The following is a 25,772-nucleotide window of genomic DNA, read 5'->3' as shown; positions in this document are numbered from 1 at the left end:
ACGGTCCGGGCGCGGCGGGAACGCTGAGGGGCGGCTGACAGGGCTGAGGGGGGAGAGCCGCCCCCCGCCCCCCGCCCCGTTAGGAACTCATTTACCACACAAAGTCTTTTTTTTTTTTTTTTTTTTAATTCTCGTAAAAGAAGCTTTATTTATTTATTTATTTATTCCCCTGCTACCCATACATCTCTTGGAAACACACAGTAGTTCCCATCCTCCTTTACAGCAGGCTTAAGGTAGCGCAGCTCTCGCTTACAGGCGGTGGTATAAAATCAATGAAAGTACCAAGAATGTGCACAGCAGGCCTTTCCTATTGTCTTTCACTAAAAGACAAAGGCATTCATGGTACGAAAAAGCACAGCAAAGCCAACGGAGGCATGTAATGCAAGATGAACAAAGCTAAAAAAAAAATAAATACAGGGAACAGCCAAATTTAGATGATACACAAGGAAGGAGGCATAGCAACCTACACAAAGCCAGTGCAAAAGCCGTGTAATAGCAGATAGCGTGCCCTGCTTTACTTGTGGTAGTACATGAAATGTGCGAGCGCAGCCTTCCTCAGCCAGGCCCTTACAGGCTACACCTGTGTCCAGCTCCTCTCATGCCCAACAACCTGTCCTGGTGGTCATCTCCCAGAGGAAGAAATCTCAGCGGCTTGTGCCATCCAAACATTTGTATCTTGGGCTCCCAGCTCATACACTCTCCCAGATAAATACTGTGCAAAACAGTACCCAGTCATAAGCAAAGTCAGATACTGCACAGCTGCATGAAGGATTTGGATATGCATTTACCGTCTTTGCAGTCTTCCAGGATGACGTCCCATTCACTACAGCAGAGAAGAGCAGGCGGGGGCTCCTCAGTCACTTTATGTCCCAGTGTGCTGCCACCCTAGTTCTGCCAGCTGCCATGTGGAAGGGGAGCGGTGCTGCCACACCAAACTGTACAGCTGGCAGCTGCACAGAGCTGCGGGGCACCTTCCCGGCCTGTGGGGCAGTGCCCCCTGCAGCTGCAGGATGAGCCAAGGCCAGTGCTCAAAGGGGCCCCGTGTCATCCACTTCTGCAGCTGCTGTGCATTGTTATCTCTCACCAGTCTGTATACTTGTAGAGCCCAGAAATGGTCCTGCAGAGTGGTCCCAGCTGTTCCCAGGAAAGGTCCCCTCTGAAGCATCTTTTTGATGTCACTGCACTTTCTGCCATGCAGCGGCGCTGTTAGGAGGCTTCACACACGCCCAGGAAAGGGGCTGTGGCTGCTACAGCATTGCACAGAAGTGGCAGCCATACATTGCCTGGCAACACCAACACACAGGTCCCCTTCAGCAGCACAGCACCACGCACCATCCTCCCTCAGAGTAGCCTGGCAGGTACCAAAATGGTGTGACTCAACCAGGGATGTTTGAACTGACGGGTACATGAGGACATCAGGCTAGCTTCTCATACCTATGTACTCACCACACACACCAAGAACAGGCTCTCAACACGCAGGGCCTGGTAGCACTGCAGCAGGCTGTATGGTGCCCTCCTGCTCCTTTTGAATTGTTCAGACCACCACAGCCACTTACTCCAATGCCTGCTAATTTAGATAACCCCTTAAATAAACTCTTAAAATAACAGTAAACAATGGTTTTTTTTTTTGTTTTATTAAATACACTACATTGGTATCTTGTACTCAATCTTTTGTTCACTCACAGACTGACTTGCTTAAAAATGTATTTTATAGAAAAACATCTGTAAAATTAAAGCTAAAATAAAAAAATACATATTACACACCTCTGGACAGTCTGCATGTTAGCAAAGACCACCTTTTATTATTTGACCTGAACATGTGCTTAAACAAGGAACACACTCATGAAACAGGACACACTCCTTGAATATGGCACACCTCTGAAACTAGGCAGACTAAAGGAAAACTAGTGCAGTGATGTTTAATTGCATCTAACAACAGAACAATAAAAACTACTTTTTATTCTTTTTTCCCCCCCCAAACCCATTCCATTTCTTCTCTTCCCACCACAAGAAAACATCCACTTATTACTCCTGTAGGTCACTGTCCTTACATTGCATGAAGCAAACTTCATCTCAAAATCAGCTGATCCGTATTTACATTGAAGCATGCAAAAGAGGATACTGCAAGTATCTGCAATGCAAATCTATTAAATACAGTATAACTGAACAACAAGGTGTCCCTTTAACACTGCAATTCTACAGCCTTTTTCTGTGGTGGTAGTTTCCAGTGTATGAATTATAAAACAGCATACAATTCAGAAACAGAAACAAAGAATTCTGCAAATTTTGTTTGTATTTTCAACTACTAAGTTTTCTGGGAGAGCTGTGTCTAGCGCCGAAACCAAAGCCAGCTATTGAGTAGCCAGAAAGCTACAGTAATTGAGTACATAATCATTTCCCTTTTAGCACGCTCTTTGTTTTCTTCTTCCAGAAGTTGTAGACGCCGATTAAGTTTGATTATCTAGAAATAAATAAAAGATTTTAATACTTTAAAGTTGCCAGACTTTCTAGAAGCTTCTGAATAAGCATCTTAGTATCATAGTGGGTTGGATTTTAAACAATCGACATTGTGACTTTATCTTCAACTACTAGTGAGCAGACCTTTCTATTCCTGATAAGTAGGGGGGTCAAAAGAATTGGGCTTTCCAGATAGCGAGACCGATACAGATTTCTGAAGGCAGTCCAGCAGGGCTACAGAGAGGATTCCTCACCATACTCGTTACATGGCTGCCCTACCTTTGCAGCCATACCATTATATTACAAAAGACAACCTGCTTCTCCATTTTACCATTACAGATTTTTCTTAATATCAACGCCTATGCTTTACTTACCTGTCTTCTTAAGGAAGCAGCATCTACAACAGTCATGTCATCTGGTGTTCCCTCAAGCGTTGTATCCATGTTGGAAAGACCGTATCTATCAGGTTAAAGAGATTGCTTAGTCCATAATAAGATTAGCAAGTACTGTATTTTATGAACATTCGAGTTGATATACTTTTTGCTGGTGATAGGCAGAAGAACTATAAAACTTTTTAGCTTTTACAGAGTTGTATAACTCAATTGGATCCTAAATGAATAAAGCACAAAGACATATGAAATGGGTACTTGACTGAACCTGAGTGTATCGTTCTCCATATTTAAATATTTTTTGAAGATTCTCCACATCAACAGACTTCATGCTGTCACTTGGTGTCTCAAAATACTACTTCTAGTTATTCAACTGAGTAGTGAATGCTGAAAATTGCCCAAGCTAAAATACTAAAATTGCAATGGATTTGAACCAACCAAATGAAGATTTGGCAAGAACTGGGTGTCTTATGCTCAGTACCTCTTCAAATATCCCACAAGAAAACCTATGGAGGTTAATGATCTCAGTCACAATAACCGTAGCATTTTAGGTGAGACAGAGAACCTTGCAAATGAAGAATTAGGTAGTCGGTGCTTGCTGAACTCAGCATACATCAGAAAGAAGGCTGCTCTCAGAACACCTCTCAATCTCCTTGATGCAGTGATTCAGAGAAAGCATCATTCTAACTTCATGGGCAAGTTATTTCAATACAGCACATTTATTAGTTGGGAGGGGGCAAAAAGTCTACATAAAGTATGTGATTTGATCATCCAAATACTACATCTTACCTAGATTTTTTTTCCAACAACCAACAGATAAACTCCTGATGCCATACCTACCACTGAGTTTCTCTCTTCCTATCTTAAAGTCTCAGTTTCCAACATTAATTCTCCTTGACTTAACCTGCTTTCTCATGAGGACACATGAACACCTGCTGCAAACAGCTGAGGATATCGAACAAAATACATGTCAAAGCTACCAAATTGAAAACACAATACACCTAAAAGAGTGTTTACCATTTCATGACATAGTTATTGGTTAACTTTGACTAACATTTGAATACAAGCAGAGTTCCTTAAGCTCACGGAATGCACTTAAATTCAGATCCTATTTTTGTACCACATGTTCTTCCATCATTTTTAGCAGGTGTCTATAGCATGAATGAGCTAAGGGCATTATCTCTCCCCACACCCCATACACCATTTGTTAAAAGTTTTCCTGCCCCATTGTTCAGTAATATATTGCTTCTAAGAGTTGTTGTTTCTAAATGACAATTGCATTAGTCTGGACTTAGGAAACAATGAGATCATTGAGCAACACTGCATAAAGGAAATTAGTTTTTAATCTGTGGTTTTGGGGGGTTGAAGGTTAAACAGGTAAAAGGAAACACTTCTCTAGGTAAGATCAGGGTAAAAACAGGTTTTAGTAAAGAAATATTTGATTAAGCAACTGTCTGTCAAAGTCAAAACTGTTTCAAAAACATGGTATGAGACAAAGTTTTGGTAACTATGTTAGCCTTAATGAGTTTTTTTTTTCTATTTTTTAATATTCTAAGGACACTAAGCATTCATTTCAATATAGTTTGTGTTTACACTACTTATTGTTCTTTCAGTTTAGGCACTATTAAAAAGATTGAAACTTGTTATTTGCTTAGTTCTGTGAAGCTCATATTGCCATTAACAAGTTATTTTAAAATAAACTTAAGTTCTTGATAAAACAATACAAACATTCCTACTCTTAAAAAAAGGCCTAAAGCTCTGCACAAAAAAATCAAGTTTCATTTTCTACCATGATTTCAAAGCCAAAGAAGTTTCTGAGGATGGTCTTTCGTAGCCTCTTTTTTTTTTAAACAAACAACAACAACAAAAAAAAAACACTTATAGAAGGTAAAAAAAAAAATAAATTAGAAGATCCCACCCACAGCATCTCTTGGGGAAAAAGAGAAGAGGCTCATAATTTCAACGGATAAGCATGTCACAAAAAATATTAAGTCACAGGACATCACTGCTGCTCTACCAATTTCCAAACAATTCCAAATATTAAATCAAGAGCATCACCAACAAGAAATCTCTTGGACCATGACAAAAACTGAATTCTCAAGTTAGAGCTCAAGAACCACCTCCAGTATTTACTGAACTATAAGCATTATCTCCACTTTGATGAAAACAGAAGTATAGTGCAAAACGGACACAACAGATGTGGAAATCCCTTAATCCTGACCACAACATAACACATCAAATTTACATCTAATTCCACTGAAGTGATATCAATCTGAAAGAATGGCTGTAAAAACGTATCTAGCTACAACAATCATAGGCATGTCTGAGAACACCTGAAAAAATAACATGGTTCAAGGCCAAATTTTCCAGCAATAAAATAATGAAACTCAACCACTACTAATTAGGAAATACCCAAAGTATCCTGCTAATGAAATTTAAAAGCCTCCAATTGCACATACATTTGAGTCTGAAATTCAGCAGCATGTTGTATCCACTATGTAAGTGAGGTCTTGCAAATAACTTGGATGGGTAAGGAACAAGGGCCTAAGATACCTCAAGAGATGAGGGGGGAGGATATGAATTAGCATCATTTATAAAACACAGGAACACTCAGAAATAGGGGAATGGAAATCTGAATTTTGAAATCTAAACTAGTGGGTCATGACTAACAAAAAAAACACTCTTTACCTGGTGTTGTCATGATGAGGGTTAGAGGAAGTGGTAGCAGCTGACCCACCACGTAACACTGGCCTACAGCAGGAGTTTGTAGATAGAAAGCACGAGATGGAAACAGGAAACGACAAACAGAGATAAGAGGTAAAACACAGAACAAAAGAACATCAAAATACTTCCACTTATATTGTATATTATTTCAACACAATATAATACCTGTATATTTTATTGTGAATTGCACTTTCATATTTTAATTAACACTATAAGTGTATGCAGCTAGGATCTGTAGGTAAGTTTTTGATGGTACAGCTTCATTTATGGAAGATTGGAACAGAGGTTTGGGAGGAGGTTATCAACCTTGTAAAAGTAACGATGGAAGACATTTTAAAGAGTCTCCCCAAAAACACAAAATCCCAGGAAAAAAAAAAGTTATCTCCACATTTACAGAACAGAATAGCTCAGTTGATTGGGACCTACAGATTTTGAGTTCAACTGCCTGACCACTTCAGGCTGACCAGGAGTTAAGGCATGTTACTGAGGGCACTATCCAAATGCCTCAAACACTGGCAGGCCTGGGGCATCAGCCACCTCGCTAGGAAGCCTGTTCCAGTGTTTGGCCACGCTCAGCAACCGCCTCTAGTGCCCACCTGAATGTCCCCTGATACAGCTTTGTGCATTGACATGTCCTGTCTGTGGTGACAGGGAGCAGAGACCCGCATGTCCCCCTCCTCAGGGGAAGGCAGAGAGCAGCAAGATGGCCTCTTGGCCTCCTTCTCTCAAACCCTGAAGAGCCTCTCCTCATAGCACAAGCCTTCCATGCTTATAAAAGCTTTTTTAGCCATCTTCTCCTCTCTTTAAGAGAAGTTTTTTGTCCTTTCTTTATTCATCTATGCTAAATATAATTCAGAAAACCTGGGCTAGTAGCCTAAGGACCATTTATAAAGGAGTGGCAGATCGCTCCAGGAAAAAGTGACTAAAAGCTTCAAGTAGATGCTATGACTTTCCTGAAAGCACCGCTCTTTCAGATTTCCCTCCCTCCTTTTCTTTTTTTTTTCTCTTCTTCAGCAGAGAATAAAAGGTTAGAGCTTTTTAAGTTGCTACAACTATATAAGCAGCAGCCTGTCAGGAAGCAGCTGCCATGTCCCAGAGCACAGGAACACCAGCAGTACCTTCTGACAAAGACAGCACTGTGCATTTCAGTGCCTCTTGTAAGGAGCCATTACTGTTCCACAGCTATGCTGGGTAACAAGCAGAAAAAAGATTTCAGGCTTTTGAACGATTTCTCCCATTTTCCCAATGCCAACAGCAGGTATTTGAACTGTGCACTGAACCAACGTATGCTCCAGCCCCTAAAATGAAAGAATCTGTGGACGAAGGCTGTTCTGGGTTGGAGGCAGAGGCTTGGTGCTGAGATGGCTGGGAGAACACTGTGGCCTGACCTGAAAACGAGCAAACACTGTGCAAAAATACCACAACCACTTGTTCCACTTAAAGATTCAGGGTCGAGGAACCTTAGCAAACTCTGCTACCCAAGTGCAAGACATACTGGGAGGAGGTCCTGCTCTAAAGAGCAAAGTGCTCCAGTTACAGAAGATGCATATACATCTGTAAAGTTAAAAACAAAGTCCCATTGCATACCATCATGTTTTCCTGTCTAGCACAGAAGCCAGCATGATATATTTCACAAAATCTCAATACACACAATAAATATTCTTACCCAAACAAATGAGGTCTTTCAAAAAAGTTATCAAAATTGGTATTCCTATTTTCTAATCAGAGAAATAACTCAGCTAGTTTGAAGTCCTGTCTGTCAGAGGCTGTAACTTAATACTTGGAGACAACACAAGGAATTCAGCAAAAAGCAGCTATGGAACAGGTCACAGAGTTTCTCAGTGACCATAGCTGCCTGTAACTGGCAGATAAGCCAACAGCAGCTTGTCAGCATTCAGCATGCATTTTCCATGCTATCTAACAAAGGACAGCAACATTTGAACTTTGTGTCATGAGAACAACAGATCTTAAATGTTCTCTCAGCTCTTGGCCTCTGTGGTAAACTTCAGGTTTCAGAGATGTTGTGGAACTAATCGATACTAACCAACCTACGCTGCCTTTACCAAAAAAAAAAAAAAAAAGCCACAGGTCTGGAGGTGGCTGAGTGCTGCAGCAAAGAACAAAACTAGGGTACTGTGGGTTCTGTCCAAATCGGAAACTTGATCTAAACTAAAGACAAGCCTTTAATTACACTTCCCAACACAGCCAGGCTTAGTTAAGCAGCTGCACATGGCTTCCTCCTTTTTTCTGCAGCTCACATTTTTATTTCTTTACAGGAGCACCCAAAAGGTTCATCAGAATATTCTCCTGCCTCACCCACCCTTCCTAGTTGCTCAGTTCCAAATATCAACAAAAAGTTTACTACCTAGATAACAGTGACCTCTTAACTGAGATCACCTTAGCCCAGAATCAGCAGCAAATTTTTAGGTAAATACAGTATGCACAACTATAATATAGTCAAACTATTAAATACATGACCTTCTGAAAAGGAATATATTAAAAACTTTGTTTTCTGGCTACTTCTGTCCACTCCAGCCTCAACATTACACATGATCAGAAGCAGCCTTAACCCATGTATACTAAGCACTTAACTATTTAACTGCAAATATAATTGCAGCCTAAAACATGAAGGGAATGAACAGTAATGCACTTTAATAACAGTGGCAAAACAGGCAATAACATAATGACCAAATTAATCTGGTCTGTCTTCCTCTGCTTAGAGCAGAGTATGTAGTGGAAATACCATGGAAATGATGCAATCGGAATTGGGTTTGGGAGGAAAACAAGAGGTGTGGATGATCTAGGTACCTGTGTCCAGCTTACATCACTTGCGCACCTGAGACTGAGGCCAGCACGTTCTTTGTTCAGTAGGGGCAGCAGCTATGTTGACTGCTCACTGTACTTTTCAACTTCTCTGGAAATCTCAGAATGACTGTAAGAACAGGCCCTAGGACTTTATGGATGTGATCCAGATGTGAACTGGGTAAGAAGCTCAGCTTCTAAAGTACAGAATGGATTTGGGCACAGAGCAATCAGTGCCTAGGTAAAACTGCTCTCCCTGCTTGCCTCAGCACTACAATTACCTATCAAAGCTGTAGGTTTGTGTTTCTCCCGGGCTCCTTCACGTTTGCAGACCATTTCATTTGCTTCTGAAATGCATTACTCTCATCCAAAGTCATGTGTAATAACTTCCATGGTCTTAACTCACATCTTATTTTACTTCTGCCACGAAAAACGTCATTAACACCCTCAATATAAAACATGATCTTGCAACACCTCAGGAAATGATTATGTGGGTGAAGATTAGCACTTAAGGAGGGCTGTGGTTTTTTAGGAAGGACTATCCTGAAGAAAGGGTACGGTGATGAACTTTCATACTTCTTTCTTCTTAATACAAAGTTACTGGTCTAAGAGGTAAAGAGTAGTTTAGATAAAGTACAGATATTAAGACAACTTTATTCTCATATGATAATGTCTTTTTACCTGCATTTAAGACATTACTAAAATCCCTAAATACAGTTTTTATTTATTGCTTAAAGGACTGATCTATGTAAGATCAGTCTTTTAAAGACCAGTGTTTGGCCCTACAGTCATTTCATAGAAATTGAAATGGAAAGAGGGTTAGAACTGGGAAGCAAAACTGACCTATTGTCCTTGTCCAAGCTGAAGGAAATGCAAGAGTAAACAGCATAAACAGCGATCATTAGGTTGTTGCCCATTTGATTAACCTATCATGCCAGCAATGCCAACCAAACCAGGCATAATTCATCTGCAGCAGATGAACCAGCACCTACTGTTAGCAGTTTTAGTAGATTGAGAGCTAATTTTGAGAGTTTTTTGAAAAAAGCAAGCCATGAAACAAGTGAAAACTATGTCTAGTGAATAGCACAAGTCAGATCTTGCTCATTTTAATAAGTGATCTCTTCTAGTCATAAGCATAATATTTAAAATAGATAACATTTTCAGATAGAAAGCACATTATATAGAGCAAAAGAACAGAGTGCAGTTTCAAACAATTTAAAATAAAGAATATTTTGCAACCATGCAAGTGGATCATCCAAATTTCACATTCCTACGCCAGCTGTAGAATAAGTGGGTATCTAAACACCCAACCACAAAGAATACACTTTTACCCTATTGATTAGTTCATTATTTTGGCAACATTCATTCATAGGTGAATAGCACCAGTTTCCTTTTCTTCTAAGAAGTTTAGTAAGTATAAATCAAAAATGACCCCAAACCAGGAAGAGTAATGCAGCTTTTGAAGTATTCAGAACCCTAGACTTTTTCTGGTAACTAAGGTAAGATGAAAAGCTATGTATGAATATGTGTATCCAAGAAAATGTGGGCAAGAACACGCCCAATGGAAGCCAGGAATAAATCCCACCAGCTTCACTGCAGACTGGGAAAAGGGCTAGAATTTCACTTAATTTTAACAAGGACTTTTGGCACAACACACAGTGCTGTTATTCAACAACAGCTGAATTCCTCCTTATCTAGGAGCTTTAATTTTGTAAAAAGAAAAAAAAATATTCCATTTGATCTTTTAATATTGACGACTGAAAAAAACTACAAAATTATCCAACTGTGGACAGTACCACAGTTTGCTCTTTCACAGAAATCAGTGGGGGTTAAGCACCCAACTCAAGTTCAAGGAGAACTAAGCATTTCTTTTTTTTTTTTTTTTTGGTGCTATATAGATATATTATTTTTAATTTCTTCAAGTCCCAGTTAAGGGTATAAAGGCCAGCAAGACTGGAGTTCTACATAACGTCAATATTGAAATTTATATACTGTCACGTCAGTAGGCGTGGTGAGCTACAGGAGGTGCCAGTTTGGAAAGCGACTGCTAAAACTTCTCAATAAGATTGGTTTGATAGTTACACTTTCTTACCAAAAGAACTGGAAAACAAACCCTTTGACTTCACACTAAAAAAATATTAGGAATGCTGCTGGTATGTTAGCAGCCAGAGGCAGACTGGGAATTGGAAAGAACTTCCTACCACAGGTCACACTGAAGGACTGCAGGAAGAATGAGCAGCTCCTTCCAACCCTCCTTCAAGTCCACCTCTCAGCAAGGACTACAGACCATGTGCAATTCTTTCCTGAATCTGTGTTAACATACTACTGAAATGAAAATTGCTTTTCATAAATTAACCTTGTTTTCACTCTTTATAAATGCTTCTTCAGTGATGAAAATGACATTCTCCCAATGCTCACAGCAAGGCTTGTTTTGGCTCATTACCTCTCAAAGTATCAGCTTACTCATTAGAACAAAGACAATTAATTAGAGGAGCAAGTATATATTGCCTTTTTGCTCACAATATTGGGTGAAGTGGTCACCATCAGTCACATATCAACAAGAGGTACTATTCACTAAACTGACAGTCTAACGTCTTGACACGTTATTACAAGCAGCATCTACAATGTCTTGCATAACATTCTACCTAGTTTCTGCACATTTCTTTTAACGATTTATGGCAACATCACCCCAATCTTATTGATTTGCACCATTACTCACCAACAGAAAAGCAGTAGGCAAGGCTAATAAACGTGCAGTTTTAGGATCAAGTCTTAATTGCAGCAAACGCTGACAATCTGGCAACTGCAAAATCTCTTGCACTCACAAATTAGCATTTCCTATTTTGATTTTTATGTGGAAGGAAATCTTAATGTTATATTTGACTGAAACAGAAGCATTTTGAAATGTGAATTTTGGACAATTAAATTGCTTATGAATAGTGAAAGCAAAGGAAAGCAAAAGCAAATAATTTCATCTCATTGTTTTATGAACAGAAACCACACTCCACTAAAAGGAAGGAAAAAAAAAGAAGCAGCAGAAGCTGGCAGAATCAGTGACAACCAATCACCTGCGATTTTCATCCAGCACATCCAAGACCTGCTGGTAAGCCCTACGAGTGGAAGACTGGATAAACGACAAAATGCCACGAGCAGAGTAAAGATTAGTTCCATCTTCAGGTAACATATTGGGAGGACAAACACGAGCCTGTTGCAGTGATGGTGTCACACTGTTCATACAAGCATAGTAAATGAAGAGAGAAATACTACAGTCAGATTTTTAATCAAAAAACTTTTCAGATAGTCCCCATTCCAAAATGTTTATCGCTTGTTTTCGGTTTACCCTTCTCCCGCCATTATAAGCTGACATCCCCAAATCCAGTAGCACAGGGATCATGAGCTATGTTTATATCAGCAGTTTAAAACTGTTATACAGGGTAGTTGTATGAAGTCCTTGCCCAGATAAGTCTGTACCTGTCAGAGTCTGTAGTGAAGTCCTTATTGACATCAATGAGAAAAGTGTTTTTAAAAGCACAGGCATTTTAAAAAAATCCTACCCATAATCTCTTTCAAAACACAACCTTTTTCAATAAGGAGAATCTCACACAGAATTCAACATTTCTTTTTCTTTGTGCTGTGAGTAAAGATAGAATTTTGATTTGCATGTGAACAAAGTTTAAAGGCAACTGCTAGAACTCAATAAAAAAGGGGCACAGAATTCATATCCCAGTGATAACAACTTACATGATCTGAGGTTTTGGCCATGATGCATAACAATACTTAAAAAAAATAAAAATACAAAGGATTGAAATACAAGCATGAGCATTTTGGTTTACAGGATTACACAAACCTAACAGAAAGAAATGAATAAACTGCATTTCATGTGCTCGTTTTACCTGCCATTATCCACACTGTCCTTCACACATCAAGGTTTTTCTTAAATCAGGAGTTTTTGATTTAAAATGAGATACTTTAAGAGGAAGTCATTTGTTAGCTAAATCATTAATATTAATATAAATGCAAGACAAAGTGTGAGTTCACTGTATCCTTTAAATCTTGGAATAGTTTTTATTCCAAGATTAGCATCTTTAATTCAACATAATCCCTTTAGCCTTGCCACTTGTACTTTGCCACAACAGTTTATAGAGTTATAATGCCAATCTTCCCACTCTTGTTGGCATTGTTATGAAATTAAGCATTACCAGCAGAGTACTTGGAAGTGGACTTGATATGTGGATAATTTCTAGATAGGTCATAGCTCTACAGACACTCTGTTTTGAATAGAACTGCTTTGCAACTGGCTGGCACCACAATCTGAACTGAGTAAGAAAGAAAATTCAATGGAAAAGACAGATTCAAAACATGTTACACAGATGTCACTTCAACCACAAAAGAGTTAGAGCTATCTTAAGCTTCAAGAGACATGCAAAGACAGAAGTGGCTGGTGCTTCACTAATATTGGTCGTTATTAATCAGTTGAAACACAAATATCTTTTCTTGTTGCTGTTGAGTAAGCTTGACCAAAAGAAAGGAAAAGGAAAAGAGGAGAGTGAGCAATCAGTAAGTATCTACTTCACTTCTTTATGTATTTTATTTTTCCCTGTAAGAACTGCAGATTATTATTTTTTTTATATTTATAATGACTTATTTTGCCATCAATAGTAGTGGTCACAGCGACAAGTTTTACTCTTCAATTGCATTGGAAATTCCAATATTCCCTAGAAAAATCTCCAGAAGCAGGAAAATTTTGTCACTAAAGAATTAATGAGACTTTCTATTCACGTATGGATTTGCTAGCTTGAGGAAAGAGCTGAAGGGTTGAGTTCATATTATGATTTTGTATTACAGTATTTTTTCTTATTCAGCCTAGTATTTGAGATGATGAACAACATCTTAAAAAATATTGCAAACTAAGATATTGTAGAATTCCTGTTGTCCAGAATGCTATTACTGTGAATAACCACAGCAATGGCATTCATAAAGTTTGTGTAGATATTGAAAAATAAACAAAAAACACCTACTAAACTAGAACTACACAAAATTCTCTACAAGAAAGTTACAGGTGGGAAACATTATTACAATAATCTCATAACTATAAGAATAATTCTATGAAGGGCTCAAACCTCAGGATTAGGGAAGGGGGGGGGAAGGCCAAATTCTTCTTCTAAGTTTCTTTTTCAGGATTCAAAATTGTTCATCTGTAAGCATGTGGTAGTCCCTTGAACTACAGTGGAGACCACGGAGAAGCAATGTTATGAAGCAAATACCCGATATACAAATCAGCCAAGATAACGTAAGAATTCTCTAACACTTAACGTGACTACTTATCATTAGAGATTGTAGCTATCCTCCTCCTCTCTTTCATTGATAGCAAAATGATCTTAGTCTTCAATATAATTTTGTTCAAATGTTCTGAAAAGAATTCTTATTTGCAGCTACAACCAGTTATTGTCTCAACGCTTTCTGGCTGAAGAAAAATAACAGAATTTGGAACTAAAACAAACACCTTAGAGTTATAGAAGTTACTATGGAGGAGCTCAGTAACATTCTACGACATGCAGAGTTTCTAGCTTCACAGGAATCTCCCCAAAGCCTTCTCAAAATATTTGAGGTATATGTAGGGCTTATTTCAGAATTTCTCAAACTATTAAATCCGACTCTCTAGGGAGAAAGAGAGTTTTCCCTTTCTCTAGGGGAACGGCAGGAGAAGAGAAAGAATTACCTGTTCTCCCTTTTTCAATGCAGTCTTGGTGCTTTGTCGACTTCTGATTCAAAGGAGAATCTTTACATCCAACATCAGCTAACAATGACCAACTAAAAGCTTAGTTTCTCCAGCTAATCATAAACAGCCAAAGAGCAAAGAATCAGACTAATATTTTTTTTTTTTTTTAAATAAATCAGTTGTTAATTGAAGCTCTCCCTTTCCTTCTAACGCCATTTACTTTTTCCTGTGTTTCTTAAACAAGGAAATGATTTGGCAAAGTTTGAGGAAGCCTGCAACAAAATTAGAAACCACACATTCAGTGTAGCAAAGCCTGTTTCACATTTTATATTCCAAATTAATCTTAGTCAGAAAATTAGTATTGCAGAGAACTACACAATTAAACACACTCTTCATTTTCTTATACCAGGTAACATGTAGGCTTACGTGCAATCCTTAGTCGAAAGAGGTGACTGGAACCGTGGCATTTTATTTCTTGGGACAGTATCTGATCTGTGACACCTTGAATAATAATTGTAATCTCTTAAGTAAGCATCCTTTATAAATAGAGGGAATAAAATGTAGAGAGACATTATTATTGCTACACACGTAGGTAGTTATTGTGCAAGCAGGTTCCTACTTGTTAGTCTCATTTTTTTTTTTTTTAAAAAAAGCATTTGAGAATTACTATCTCTAATTCCCAACAAATTCTTGGAAGAGTCTCTGCATGCAAATGGATGACAATAGGCAAAAAAAAAAAAACACAACAGAAAAACCTATCTGTACCATGTGGAGAACACAATGATAAGTAGCCCAGCCAACTTCTTGGCTTCAGTCTGACAAGCTAATATAGAACATTTTGTCACTTTTAAGGTCAGACACTGGAATTTCACAGAGTACACATCTGAACATTTTGTCTGAGGACAGCAACGTCCTAGATTAAAACTGGAGTATTATACTCCTATTCAGATAAAGGTTCTAAGTGACAGTACTCCATATGCCTTCTCAATGGGATCCTCACCACAGCATCTTCATAGCCTATCATGTCTATCAGAAATTTGAATCAAGGAGGTAAGAAAAACAAGCAATGTTTTTTTGTTTTTAATAGAAATTAAATATTTGAAGTAATTTGAAATTGGCTGTAAGATGTGGACTGTTCTTCCTATGAAGCTGTGAATCAGACTCAAACACTGGAATAAAGAGATAATCTTTCTCAAATTAGATCACCAAAATATTCGTTATTGTAGAAATAAACTACCTGGACATTACATGAACTTACAAGTCAAGCTGGTTTTGATGATGCAGCATTGTACCGCTAGGACAATTAGAACAAAGCTAATGCTTTCAGCCAACAGCACTCAAAATAAGAACTGCAGGAGCAGCTGGTTCCTTGCACATTTGTAAAACAGTTAAAAAAACATTTCTCAGGGATGTGACAGAAATTTTGAAGTGATATGAATGAGACATAATAGTTACACACTTCAGTTTTCTGCAGTGCAAACAATACATTTGTAGTGTAATTTCTCTATTTCAGTGGTCTGATTTATCAACAAGTGAATTCATCTTAGAATAAATGCATCATATTTACCAGGAACCTCTAGAAGAAATAGCAGTCTACAAACTAAGTGAAAATCAACACCATCTGACATAGCATAATTTGTACCAACCAGGTTGGTTTGCTTGTATTTCTTATTTGAACCACTCAGTAGCACTTCCATGCCAGCAGCTTCTCCAAGCAGCTACTACAGCTAAAACTGAATGCTACATTATTAGTTTTGTTTCTAGAGTCACCACTACTATTTTATTTCCATTAAGCTTGCTTTTTTTTTTTAATCTCAAATTTGCAATATATGCCTTCTGGACCTACATTGTGAAGAACCACTAGTCAAGAAATACCTTTCCCACCAAGTACAAAAGACTTGTATGGCTCACACAAATGCAGGAAAACCAAGTTTCACCTCGAGCGTTGTAGTTTCATAATAAGCATTCACAGAATGTTCTCCTGAGGATTAACCAGGTTCACAGGTATGTTCTCCATCCAGAGATTGACTCAACCCAGGTGAGACAGAAATATCAGACTCAGCATCACTGAGAACACCACAGCATGTTCACAGTGATTTCCTTTTCTGGATCACACTGCGTCAAAAGAAGCAATGATGACAGAAAAAGAAGCAATTGCTAGGAATCAGTGATTTCAGAGCAGATGATCTATGCAGGAGGCACAGCATAACTTCTGTCATAAGAAAACAAGTGCCTGAGAGGATGAGAGACAAATGAAGTTCTACTAATATAAGTTATCTGCAGGCTGGCAAGTGTGGAATTTCTTCACCACAGTGAAGAAATACAGATTCTTCCACATTGTCAGTAGAGAGCAGAGATACGGAAGGCTCAATATTAGTTGTTATTCTTCATACAAACAAATAGAAGAGATTCTGGATCAATCTCAAGTTTATATAATTTTCCTAAAAGAATGGAAATGCTTTCAGGACTTGTACTTGACAGATATTATGCAGGCACAAGTATGAGCATTGAAAGAGGGAAAACTCATCTCCGGATGTGTCAGGATTTCCTAGCTGTTGTATATGATAAACTGAGTCATGCCAAGTAGAAGTTACTTACTTCACTGATCACATCATTTTTATATTTACAGAATTCCAGGTTTGTATTGCCTTGCTAAGCCTCTTTGAAGGACTGCTAATAGATTAAGCAATTGTGACAGCAAATAGCATTTAGACAGTTTGAAACCAGCAATTCCACATACAGCAAAGCACACAGGTGAGCTCTGCAGGTTTAGAGAACTTTTGGATTTGAGAAACCCAGATGTGAGAAATCTCAGAGTGACTGGGTACAGCCATTCAGAGCTGATCCTGCCAGCTTTTCAGATCACAGCCCAGGACCTTCAGAAGAGTAAAAAAAAAAAAACAGAGCAAGAATAAAAGTGATTTCAAGAAACTGCAACAATTCATACACCATCTGTTTTTCCTTCAAGAGCAACACGTCAAAGACTGAAAAAGCAGAGCTGGTAACATCAAAGTGGTAAACCTTTTCACAAACAGCTTCCACCACACGAAGACCTGCCTGCATTGTGTGCAGACTATCACATAGGCATTCCTGCAGAGTAATTACAGGCACATCCAGCCCAACATATTTTAACCGGATGACCAATATCAAAGTGAAATTGGGCACTTAGTAGGCTGCTATAATATCTGCAGACTGAGATGATCAAGTAGCTTATGGATGTGGATTTAATTTTGCCAGTTCAGTGAACGTATATAATTCAGTAGACTTGAGCACCTAGATATGTGCAATAAGCTTGTATCAACTAAAAGCCTGATTAAGTAAGAGAAGAAAGATATGCAACAATATTTCCATGAAGATCTGGAGGAAGAAAAAGAAAGTTATAACCTCTGAAATAGGCATTAGAGTACATTTCACCAGTTTCAGACAAAATAACTCACAGGTAGATAGATATATGTACATTTAGTACTTCCTAGTAACCCTGCTGTAAATAGAAGAAAACAGGCATTTCTAGGACATAATTCACCTGATCTGTTTTACGCTAAAAATAAATAGATCCTAAGTAGGTCTTGCACTTACTTCCCTCAATTTACTGCAAATGAAATTTCAGGTGATTTAATAATACTGTGTTACACAGCCTACATTTGGTCTAGTGTTGATGAATCCCATTGTGTGGTCTCACTTCTCATATCCTTTCAACAAGGGAAAAGGTACTCTTTATGGTAGCTGTATTAGGAATTGTTCTGACCAATACATGAAGTTTAAGTGTTAAGTTGTGAAAACAATTACTGGCAGGTGGAAGAATGCCATCACTCAGAACACAGTGATTAGTCAAATGACTATCATGTCTAATCAGAATATACAGACATGTACGTCTTCAGAAAGCACCATAAGAACTGTTACCACTGATGGTATCAGAAGATGAAGCTTCCAACTTTAAATGCTACTTGCCATTTTGGTCTTAAAAGATTACGATACGAATTCACAGATTCCAATGCATTAAGTATATAGACACCAAAGAAAACTGACTTTTTCTAATACTTATGAGAAATACCGGAGATACCCATATTCCTTTGCCTATGAATTAAAACCATTATGTAATACCAGTGGGAAAAGAGAACACTTTACTGCACAAAGAACTCAATTTCTTTGAGCAGATAACCTGAAAATTCAGGAAAAAAAACCTGTACCACTTCAACTCAAGAAAAAACACCTCCTAAAGTAACAATTCAGAGTAACTGGTGAAACAGTGGTGAGCCCAGAAACACTCTCACCCATGCACTCTAGGAAGACATTTCCCAAATACCTTACTGAATGAAATGCAAAGAAATTAAGAAAAATGCTAGCCTACTACTGTTAAAAGTTAAGTTTGCTACTACATTTAAAATGTTAGGAAAACAAATACACAGAGATAAGGTATAAAAGAAATACGTAACAAAGCTGTAGTGCAGCCCAGCACCCCATTGCTCTACTCACAGGGAATCATTTCGGGCCAGCTGGCCGTTCTGCCGAGTGGCATTTTCGCTCATGGAGCGTTCTCTTTTCAGTCTTCCCACTGAACGAACCTGTGTACGAGCGAAGGAAGATGGAGATAAAAGACAGGGAATTCCAGCAGAGACTTAATAACTTAGCACTGGAAGATTAGCACTGGAGATTTAAGTTAGATCTGTTCTCAGATACAAAGCCATATTTTCACGGGTTCCCAGAGATCAGAAGAAAGACATCAGATGAGAGGATCTGATGCAGGTACATGTAAAACCAACTTCCAAACTTGTTGCCATCCTTTATATATGGATTTGAATTTGTAAGAAAGCAATCTGTTACACTTAATATTACTTCATTTCACCAGAGGCAAACACTTTTCTACTTTGTTTTCCAAGTAGACAGAATATGCAACTTCTTAAATATCTCTCAGTTATTCAGATGCCAATTACATGTCATCCACCTGGATGCCAATACCATACAATTCTTTGAAGTACTTTTTCAGAGTTTTAACAAAACTCACTACTTCTATGTGTTGCAATATCATATATCAATGAATACCAAAGATTAATAATACATGTCAAAACAATCTGTGTGTTTTCTGATAACCTGCAAATTAAACTCACAGCTTTCTCTTTAATCGAAAGGGTTATTTCGTTAAAAGTACTTTGAGCAGTTCTAATTATGACTTCATTTTATAAGTGCCGTGTAAGCTTACTGAGACTGCCAACCCCTAGTCATCTGTCAGTGAAATATGGAACTTAAAAGGCACAGTTTAGAACAACTGCAGTGCTTATAGAAACATTATGTATTTTCCCAGCTTATGTTTGTACCAGATACATCCACACTACTACGGAGAAATCACTGGTTCTTTCACTCTGCTTTAGAAGAAAGTTTCTCAACCAGGGAAAGAGCAAAATAAGTACTAGCCTCTTCATTCTGAGGTGTCTGTTGTGGAGGTTTTTCTAGGTCCAAAAAATCTAGTGGTCGATCACTAAGAGAAATAACACGGGGAGGAGTTTTCAATGCCAGTGGTTTGAATGGAGTAGACTGAAGAAGGTCAAGGTCTGGTGGTCTGGAAAGTGGAATGTCTTCACTGTTACCTGCAAGAACATCAGTTGTCAATAGAAAGATTTCTGTGGCCTAAGGGCTGATTTTCTCAGAATATGCCAAATAATGAGGAATATTTTTTTTAAAGATCCTTGTTTGTTAAATACCACGTTTAAAGCTTTCTTAGCTAGCACATTAACTGACACTTATTTGAGCAGTATGCCTGAGAAATCCTGAGCAACATCAACTGTTATTGAAGTGAGGGCACTTTTAATCTCTAGACATAGACCTATTAAAGCATATTTGTATACAAATACAACTAACTGGTGATTTGAACATTTCCTTCTTTCAAAGCATAAAATACACACTTCACACATTTAGCAAACTGTAAGGCCTTCAGCAGCTTCAGGTCTCTCGCTGTAAAGCCCACAGCCATAAATACTGGAGAACTCTTGAGAGAGTGCACCCCATACAAACAGAACCTTAACATGATGGGCGTTCCAATTATAATAAAAAAAACATTTTGAATAAGAAGTGTCTAATATATAGTACATGCCCCAAACTTCTAACAGGAATTTTTAGCTTATTAATTAAAAAAATCAGGTATAAATCAATAACCATTAAATCTTCTTGCCCATAATCCAGAAATGGATGTAAGATGAAAAGTCAGCAATTCAACTTTCTGTTCCTAATTCCTTCATTAACTATCTCTGCTACATTACACCAAAATTATTCATGAAGCATTTTCAGGGATTGAGATACTCATTGATTTAAGAAGTAACAACTGTCTGAAAACTGGAAAAGCATCACACATCTTTTTCTTTATAAAAATGTATAGAGATACATGACCTGTAAGAAATTTGGGGAATTAATTTAAATGTTTGCTTATTTTTCTTATATTGAGGTGCAGCCATACCTGCCACTACAATCCGCTCTGGAACCTGCATCGTTACACTGGCATTTGGGAATCCTTCTGGGACGTCCTTCTCAAGGTCAGCATTTGGAGGAGCAACTTTGAGTTTTTCTGGGACCCTCATGCGCTGGCTGATTCCCTCAGTGTACTCCATTTCGTACTGAAGGCGATTAATCTCTGCCATCTCGGCAGCTGGCGATGGGAACGCAGCCCCACTCATTCTGACAAAAGAAAACCAGAAGCTCTAACAGCAGTACATGAAACCAACAGAAAGCAACTAAAGGAATCTGTCTGCTGTGATTCCTGGGCATGTGTTAAAAGATCCCAAGTAGACTTCTTTAGAGAAACAAATTACACAAAATAACAACGAGCTGAGAACAAAGCAGTGCTGCATGCAGCACCCAAAGCTGCACAAGGGTCCTCAACTGGAGTTGTACACTGCATGCAGAACTCCTCCTGGGTCACGTTTGTTTGCTTTTCTAAATCGCTATTCCTGCACTAGCTGGCAGAAGGAGAAAAAACATTGGTAAGATCTTCAGGATTGGTAAGAAATGAAAACATCAGTCTGTATTTGCACAGATCCAGCGTACCAGTATTTGAGAAAGTGGATAAAGCCTCACAAAACCACACATTGAAAGAGGGGAAGAAAAGAGACCTAGGCCTCTGCTATCACTCATCCAGATCTCAGCCTTACAAGGACACGTTTTCTTATCAACAACCTGTTGAGTTGGCTTGAAGACCAAGCATGTTCATAAGCTGCTACCAATTACACGCAATCACGTAAACATTTCCCTTCTGAATTTTCTGTAAATGAAAATCTCACAAGGGTTTACCAATACTTTTATTTACGCAAACATTTTCTTAGAAAGCAAAGGGATTTCATAGGAAGCAGCAAAGGAATTTCCTAGAAACTGGGCTGTGATGGTTATTGACAGGGCAATTGCTGGAGAACTGTATTGAAGACACAGACAGAGATAACTTTTCTCTTGTTTCAAAGGTGTGCGGGGTATTCAGCTTAAGACTGGGAGGAAAATAAATCCTAGAGCTACACTTGAGGGGCTGGAAAGGGGCCACTGATGGAAACTAAAGGCTAGAAAGAAGATTCACATGGCTGAGAAAAATTTTTCTTTGAGGCAGTGGTTAGGAGACCTTGTCAATGGCCCATAGCCACTCAGATTATGGTGATGACTTCGGTTAAAACAATGAAAATCTGGAGCTGCAGTTAGAGCGAGGCTGGGAAGTGGCTCCAACAGAAGCTGAGCTGCAAGAAAGACTCAGATGTGAGAAGCTTTTAATCCAGTCAGTGGCAGGGGGGCCCTGTCCATAGCTCAGCCTGAGATAAGTTATTTTTACTGTTAGGGTTAAGAGAATTATGTATTTCTACACGTATAAGCACACATACAAGGCGCAAACACAGTTACCATGGGAAACCCACCCAAAGGAAACAAAACTTGCTGTACCAAGAAATCTTTCGCTGGTACTGCTTCAAGTAGCTCCTTAAATGAAGCAATCGATTCTGGCAAAAGAGCATTTTTTTGCCACTATAATTGCAATTGCATTCTTGTACTATTTTGGGCAGCAAGGCCATGTCTGTTGCTGTGCACACGCTCTAACAAGCCGAGCACACAGAACTTGGCCAACAAAACAGCAGGACCCACCCAAGGAAATTCAGCCCCTGCGACCCTATTTTTTGGTATCAGTGTTAAGGTTGCAATCATGACACACAAGCACAGATTTTGCTTCTTTTTCAACATGGGTAGTGTGCTTCCTACGGAACCAAACCAAGTCAGCTACGCTTAGTCCCATCAACCTTCCTGGGCACAGAACGAACAGAGCATCTCCAATTGTTTATAGTTTCATGGGTGTTTGTTGTGTGTAGTTTTAATTAAGACTAATGCTTGGCCACATCACACAGAAATGGTACCTTCCCTATTTATCAATCAAACCTCAAGTTAATAGTAACCTGCAGACAACAGAAATAAGCACACAGAAGGATATGGTCACTGTCAGACTGTATTAAATGCACAAATTCAATATATTTAAAGCATAATCCCTTTGGCAATCCATCCTGGGACCCTTGGTGCTGTTCTCAAGACTCCCAATCACCACGGATCAAACAAAATAATCTCACTCATCTGAAAGCCTGACTCACACCAGCACGCTAAGAACTGGGGCTCACAGAGGTCTCCATTCCACATAAACTTAAAAAAAACCACACCACCACAAAAACACATAAAGAAAATACCTGAAATTATGCACCGATTTAATCCATCTGTATTAACTCTTACTGTTTGTGTGTACCAAACGACAGGAATTTGAACAACCCTTTTGACTAGCAATAAACAGTTCAAAATACACCTGGCCTTTGTAGTAGCTCAGGAGGTGCACGAGCAGCTCTGTCACTTCACAGCTCTTAGATTTGAGATTTTTTTTTCTTGTTGTTTCTGCCCTTTGGTCTTGCAAGCTATGTTTATCTCTCTTGTGAGCTGTCAGCCCCACCAGCCAGTGACATGAAAAAAGACCACAGCCTTCAGCAATTCTGCTTCCCAAAATATGCTTGCCCTTTCCAACGAGGGTCTGTGATCAATAAAGCACTTCCAGACCAACAGTAGTAAAAAAAAAAAAAAAAAAAAAAAAAAAAAAAAAAAGTATTAAGGATCATAATGTCAGTATCAGTAACGAAGTTCAAGACCTTAAAGTCCCCAGGCTGTGTGCTGGCAGCAGCATACGAGGCAGTTACCGCTCCAGAGACTTGCTAAAGGTCCCTGCCAGCGTGTTTGCTGTGTGACTGCAACTCCCACACAGCCCTAACGCGGGCTCTCAAGCATCACCACAGCTTCCCTTACGTTGGGCATCGCCTCGGTGCGTCAGTCAGCACGGGAACTGCCTTCCAGCTGCAGGATAAAACACACACACACAGCAGCCGAGAATCGTCCCATGAAGGGCTCATGAATAAAATATTGCTGCTCAGGCTCGGCTGCACCCGCTGCTTGCCAAGGGCTGAGTAACAGCAGCCCCGGGGCTCGCTGCTCCTGAAAATCGTTTTCCTTCTGCCACATCGATCTCAGCTCCCAGCCCTCCCGGCAAGGGAAGGGCAAAGCAACGGGCACCGAGACTGCTGCGAGAAGAAGCTGCGGACACCCGAGCGGGGCTGGGTAATGAGAATGTGACTGTTTAAGGGGAGCAGGAGCAGCAGGCAGGCGGCTTGGCGGGACAGCGGCAGTTCCGCGTCCTGAAGGGAGGCTGCGGGGCTGGGCCGGTGCTCCCGGAACGCAGCGGCCCTGAGGGGCGAGCCCAGGGCAGCGCCCGGGGCCGGCACAGCGCGGAGACAGCACGGGAACAGGGGCCGGGGCAGCGCCTCACGGGCACGCAGCGCGCCGGGGGGCCCTGCCCCGCTCCCCCCGCACCCCCCCGCACCCCCGGGGCTGGCAGGAGCCGGGGAGGCCCCGTCGGGGCCGGGCGGGGCCGCACTCACCCACAGGCGGCCGGGCCGGGCCGGGGCCGGTCCCGCGGCGCGGCGTCAGGCGTTGCTCAGCCCGGCGGCACGGAGGACGCGAAGCCCGGCGGGACTGACCCCATCGGGCCGCCGTAAGGGCTGCGGGGCCGGGCACCGCGCGTCACGTGGGTAAAAGAGGGCGGAAGCGTTTCCCGCCCAGGCCTCACGCGCGGGACGGCGCGGCGGCTGCCATTTTGAGTGAGGGCAGCGGAGGCCCCGAGGGGAGCGGGGCCCGCGCGGCGCCTGCGGCGTTGTTAATTACGGCTAATTAATGTGCTGCCGGCATGTGAGGCGCTCTAATTAGCGCCTAGTTAGGTGCTCGGTGCTGGAACGTGTGGCTCAGAGCGCGGTGAGGCTGGAGGAGGCAGCAGGCGCCTCCCAGGCTCCAGCCCCGCAGCGCCGCGCCCGGGTCCCACCCCCACACAGAAAGATGAAGTGAAGAGCGCTGTCGTGCAAAGCAGATTCATTTATTCATTTATTGTTAAAAGGCATTAAAAAAAAAAAAAAAAAAAAAAAGCCTCTGCTTTTCGTTATATTTTGACTAACGGTCACAATTCTAGTGTAGAGGTCACCGCCGTGCCAGAAGGGCTGAAGCGCCCGTTGGTCCATGGCCTTCCACAGAGGCCAGCGACCTGAAATGCGATCTGTTTTTAGATAAAAATAAAAGTGGTGTGACACTGGAAGTTACATATTGTCTCCGGATATGTGGTTTAACACCTATCCTCCTTAAAACACAAATCATTGGCCTGAGCTGGTGTTAACAGAAAATCTACCTTTGTCCTTGCTTTTACCACTTCTCCCGGTCTTCATACGATTTACAGATTATCAATATGGATTTTGTCTTATAAAAAAGGAAATAAAAATAAAAAGCCTTGAAGCACACTTGAAAAGCAGTCCTGCAGCTGTGACCCTGCCTGTTAACCTGCAGGAGGGCTTGGTCAAGGCCCAGGGTCTTGGGCTGGGGTGAGGGCCCTACCAAGGCCTTCATTGTCCTAGCTTTCCCCTGATGTCCTCACAACCCCTTATCCCATACTGTTGTCAACATCAACCTGCTACCCATGTTCTGTGCTTCTTGAGTATGAGTCCATTAGAAAATAAGACTAGAACAGGCTCCCTGGGGACATCGTCATGGCACCAAGCCTGTTGGAGTTTAAGAAGCGATTGGACTGCACTTAGTCACAGGGTCTGAATTTTGGGTAGACCTGTGTGGAGCCAGGAGTTGGACTCGATGATCCTTATGGGCCCCTTCCAACTCAGGATATTCTAGGACTCTATGAACACGAGCAGTAGAAGAACATGGCTCAGATGTTCCAGATCAAAACCACTGTGACCAGCCCATCACCATACCCCTTGCAGAAATATGCCTAAGAGGAAAGGTTGGGCACGCAGCAAGACAGCTGCATATCTACACTAAAATGCTAGACGTCTAATAGCTACACTGAAGTGCTAGACGTCCAGGGTAGTCTACACAGGATAGAGAGAGGTGGTCTTCCTAGGACAAAAGCCATGTCTTTCATTCAGATGACACTAATATACTTAACATTATGCATTGGTATAGGAAAAGATCATTAGCACTGAGAAATTATAAAACAAACAAACAAAAAAACACCAAAACAAGTGAAATAGTTCTTTTGCGTAGTCAAAATATTTTTATTTGGTTGTATTTAGCAGAAGGTTTCTTTTCCTCCTTTTTCTTTTTCTTTTTTTTTCTCAATTGTTTTCTCATTATTTCTGATTTCTTAT

At 40.2% G+C, this 25,772-nt stretch overlaps 1 protein-coding gene across 8 annotated transcripts; it reads right to left on the bottom strand.

The window, feature by feature from the left end:
* Nucleotides 1-168: 168 nt before the first annotated feature.
* Nucleotides 169-24,418, bottom strand: MFF (mitochondrial fission factor). Of its 8 annotated transcripts, XM_068691881.1 has the most exons (9): nt 24,009-24,418; nt 20,537-20,754; nt 19,501-19,673; nt 18,565-18,653; nt 14,518-14,592; nt 11,441-11,599; nt 5,535-5,597; nt 2,832-2,916; nt 169-2,461 (listed from the first exon to the last, which is right to left on the bottom strand). In XM_068691881.1, exons 2-9 carry the CDS (start codon nt 20,751-20,753, stop codon nt 2,330-2,332), a joined length of 993 nt encoding a protein of 330 aa, XP_068547982.1. In that variant the 5' UTR covers nt 20,754; nt 24,009-24,418; the 3' UTR covers nt 169-2,329. The 8 variants fall into 8 exon arrangements, with proteins under 8 accessions (XP_068547982.1, XP_068547983.1, XP_068547984.1 ...); XM_068691882.1 differs by lacking the exon at nt 5,535-5,597 and having other exon boundaries at nt 24,009-24,417; XM_068691883.1 differs by lacking the exon at nt 14,518-14,592 and having other exon boundaries at nt 24,009-24,411.
* Nucleotides 24,419-25,772: the final 1,354 nt, after the last annotated feature.

Source organism: Anas acuta, chromosome 9 (genome assembly GCF_963932015.1).
Source record: "Anas acuta chromosome 9, bAnaAcu1.1, whole genome shotgun sequence".
Taxonomy (NCBI): domain Eukaryota; kingdom Metazoa; phylum Chordata; class Aves; order Anseriformes; family Anatidae; genus Anas; species Anas acuta.
The sequence above is the reverse complement of the archived record's forward strand: the minus strand, read 5'-3'. Positions and strand labels throughout refer to the sequence as shown.

Coding starts and splice junctions, on each gene's coding strand:
- MFF (XM_068691881.1), bottom strand. CDS start 20,753: ATGAGTGGGGCTGCGTTCCCATCGCCAGCTGCCGAGATGGCAGAGATT. Junction 14,593..18,564: donor CTGGCCCGAAATGATTCCCT/GTGAGTAGAGCA, acceptor TTATTATTCAAG/GTGTCACAGATCAGATACTG. Junction 11,600..14,517: donor CTTTCGACTAAGGATTGCAC/GTAAGCCTACAT, acceptor TTGTATGAACAG/TGTGACACCATCACTGCAAC.